Below are 3,957 nucleotides of genomic sequence, written 5' to 3'. Positions count from 1 at the left end.
AGAGGGGAAAAAGCCAACCACTCCTGCAAGGCCCTGTGGATTTAGCATTGTGAAGTTCAGATCTGTGGCACTGTGGCAAAAGTTTAAGAAGTAGTAAATTGCAGCAGTTCTGTCTAGCTAATTACACAAGCCTGGTTCTGTCTTGGGGAAAGTAAGTCGAACAACAAATGGAGCTAATGAAAAGTTTCCCAGGAGTCTTGCAACCTTCTTTTTCTAAATAAAAAGCAAGCAGGAAGAGTTTAGAGGGAAAGCTTCTATAAAAAGTTTGTGTTCCTGAAGATTTCACCCACACTTTCCAGAGCAAGTAATGGCTTCTTGGTTTCTACTTGTTTATTGAGAGGGTCAGGTTCTACAATTTTTTTGGCTGTATCTGCCCGCCTCTGAGATGGAGCAGGGTGGAGGCAAACTTCCTTCTCTTCTGAGATTCCGAGAGAAATGCAGATGCTTGGCATTATCTTCAGATCAGCATTCTGGGAAAAACGTGTATGTTTAACATCTTACTGTGTTCATGCACCTACTGCCAGCTGCTCTTTCTTGGAAACAGGAGTTTCTCATGAACACTAGGTCTGCAAAATACGACTAGCTTTAGATGCTGATAATTTCTAGTTAATGTGGAGGCTAGAATAGTGAAGTACAGAGGTGTCTTCTTTTAATGGAAGGATCTAAGTGGGAATTACAAGCTTCAAGGACCAGCTAATTAGGACATAACAGACTAAAGTACTGAACTCCAGTAGTGAAAACTGCTCCTGTCATTCAGAAGATTAATGGCATGTTAATTTAAATGGTCACTTGGTTGTCCTTTTAGCAAATATATTTCAAGATTAAGGGAAAGAAATATTCCTGTCATGGGAGCAAAGAGTGAGAAATACTCCAACCTAATTTGGAGAAGCGAACTGCCTCTAAGAACGAACATTCTATCTTGTTTAGAAAAGACTTTCAAAACCCAAGGTGCCTACATAGACTTTCTTAAAAGAGAACAGTTTTTAAGTGTTGAGTACAATTTCTGTTAGTGCCAGCCACTTTGTAAGCATGCTATAAATGCTGACAAGCAGATCTGAAAATTGGGGTCTAGCCTTTTTAGAACTCACATTTGAAAATGTTGCCCAATGTTTGTTTATTTATTTGAAGTTCTGACCATATCTGTTTGTGACATGATGCAGCTGGTTTTCCATCACTGTACAGTGTCCCAATCTAGTTTTATTGTGTCTGAAAGAAAAAGAGAATAAATCTGTATGTAATAACGGGTATATTAGAAAAGCTCTTCGTAAAATGTATGTATTGGGAAAATATGAAGACTTCATTAAAAGCAGAGGTACCACAAGAGGGTGCCATTTCTTTGATTTTCATAGCTACTAAACTCTCAGAGTTCCGACGAGTCACTTGGTCTGAAGAGGTGCCTAGTCTCTGCAATTTAAGGATGCTAAGAATCAGCCAGACATGCCTGTCTCTTGCACTTTGCCTCTGGGTCTTAAGCTTGCACATCAGCTTTCAGAATAAACATGCTCTGAATTGAGAGCATTTTTTTCTAATGCTGCTGTAGTGCACAGCAGCAGACTAAAATGGGTAGCTGCCTGCTGTTCTCCCTCCAGGTCACAAACAGGAAAAAAAACTTCTGGGTGGGTGTGTTAATGTCTACAATCCCAAATCTGTATCTAAAAATGCCTGCTTTCAGTCAGATAATGCCCATTTATTGCACTGATCTAAGCACAGTAGTCTGTCTCGTAAACCACAAAGCCCTTACTACTCATACAAAATGAGAAACAAAAGAAATGTTTTTCAACTAGTTATCCAAATAAAAATCACACCAAAGATGTTTTGAAATGTGAATTTTGCTTCTAAAGGAGTTCATCCATCATCCTAGAAATGAAAAAATTGCAAGACACACTAAAAATGATCTATGGGGATGGGCACATTGGGATGATTTCATTAAGATGTGACTTGAATCTTTCTTACAGAAACTGCAATTCTCATTAAGTGAAGCTAAAAAGGCACTTCTTGTGTAACAAGGCATAAAGAACTTTTTTTAAAAAAAAAACACTTTGGCAATAAAAATTATTTTAATCTTACATTCTATGAGTTAGGTAACTGGTTGGATATTTGGAATTTTCTGATCACAAAAAAAAAGTAAAAAATGTGTATTAGAAAGAGTTTGATCTTAAGCTTTAAAGCAGTTGTATGAACACCTATCCATAAGCATGTATTGGAGTGGACATTGGCTGAGGTGGAAGACTAAAGCATACCAGTGTCCTTAGACAGTGACAACCAGAAAAGGGAAGTGAAGGAGAAGATCCAACTGTGAAAGAGTAAGATGTTTTTTTTCTAAAAGAAGGAAACATATATCAATCTTGTATTCAGGATCTTGTATCCAGATCACTGGTTGACTCACTCCCCACTGCACTTCATCAATGGATACGCTTTGTACATGAAAGGTGCAAGTTCAGAGCCAATATGATGCCACTTACACTTCATTTCTAAAGCGTTCCATACAAATACATTTTGTATATTGCTTCACCACCACTACCTTTTTTTCTCACATTTTTCAGCTTGATGCATACATGAAAGACCAGTGCCCTGGTAAGGTTAGCAAGGACACAAACATAGAAGTTACAACTTGTTGAAAATCTGGCAGTGAAACAGTGGAAGTGTCAGGCACAGAACTTCATCAAGCATGTTCCTGCCTCTTAGACTTCTAGAAAAATTAATATATTGTTTCTAACAAAGCTGTAAATTATTTCACCACTTAATAGCAGATGTTCCCATCTCCATGTTTGACAGTAAAAACTAAAATGAAGAAAATAAATTATTGTGTCTGAACCTTGGCAGGACTTTCAAAAGCAGGCTGTTCCTAAAATGGGAGTTTTAAGTTCATATGGTGAAGGGTTTAAAAAGTTGACAGTTTTTGAAAATTTCACCCTGTATGTCTTTTACAGAGCCATGATAAAAATACCAAGAGTAGTAAACCAGCTCTTAATATTGCAATCCACTTAAGTATCAGGAAAAATAAGTTGTTTTTATTTAATAAACGATTTCATACTAAAAATGCTCTTTCAGACCCTTGCCATCAAGGGAATTTCTGTGTGTGTAATCCAGAAACTTACTCCAGAACAGCGTCACCCTGAAAAATGGCGCTTTCAATCTCCAGCACTATTTCAGGGAGAGATTTTTCTAGACTGACAGTAATAAAGTTTTCTGGTGCACTAGGAGGCTCCAGAGTATCAAACTGAGACTTGAGAAGTTCAGGTGGCATAAAATGTCCTCTCCTCTTCTCCAGACGGGCAGCAATGATGTCTATAGGCCCATCCAAATGAACAAAGAGGATCTTCAGTGCTGCATTTTCTCCTGGTTGCTCTGGCTGGTTGCTTGCAATTGCAGATGCTCCATTAACTAATACACGCCTATACATCTTCTTCAGTGCAGAGCATGCCAGAATTGCATCTTGTCTAGATGAGTCTTCTCTATCAAAAAGAAAAAAAGAAAATACATCCACATGTGGTATAACAAAATGGCTTGTTATTTCTGCTGAATGAGGGACACAAGCCCCAGATCCTTGCAGAGGATAGCCTTGGGAGTAGTGGCATTTCTTCATAATTTTGACAGGATTTTGAAACCAAATTTCCAATGCAGGTAAAGGCGTGGTATGAAAGTGAGGTCAGGCTAGCCAGCCTCCTGGTAAAATCTCAATCTTGGGGGCCTTCTTTATTACCCACCATTCTTTCCTAAATGAAATTCAATTCCAGCACAAGGTAGTGGCATGATCCTTTCCTTAATTGCTGAGAACAGCAGCAACTGAATATCCATACAAAATCCCATGCACTATCAGAGTAAGTAGCTGCTGAACAGTAAAGACCTCTGTTCTTAAATACATATGCGGTATACTTCCAACACCTGTTTTCACTGTCTCAGATTTAACTGTAATGTTATGTTTTATGTTTCCTGTAACTGTATTCATTGGCAGCG

At 38.3% G+C, this 3,957-nt stretch overlaps 1 protein-coding gene across 1 annotated transcript; it reads right to left on the bottom strand.

The window, feature by feature from the left end:
• Window positions 1-3,094: 3,094 nt before the first annotated feature.
• IDNK (idnK, gluconokinase homolog (E. coli)) lies at window positions 3,095-3,455 on the bottom strand (the record flags this gene model as incomplete). The annotated part of the gene is made up of 1 exon (XM_009708306.1): window positions 3,095-3,455. A coding segment is annotated over one exon (361 nt), but the record flags the coding sequence as incomplete, so codon positions are not given.
• Between the last annotated feature and the right edge of the window lie 502 nt (window positions 3,456-3,957).

The sequence above is a fragment of the Cariama cristata genome, unplaced genomic scaffold, assembly GCF_000690535.1.
Source record: "Cariama cristata isolate BGI_N322 unplaced genomic scaffold, ASM69053v1 scaffold9629, whole genome shotgun sequence".
Lineage (NCBI taxonomy): Eukaryota > Metazoa > Chordata > Aves > Cariamiformes > Cariamidae > Cariama > Cariama cristata.
Note: the sequence above shows the minus strand (reverse complement) of the source record. Positions and strands in the feature narration are given on the sequence as shown.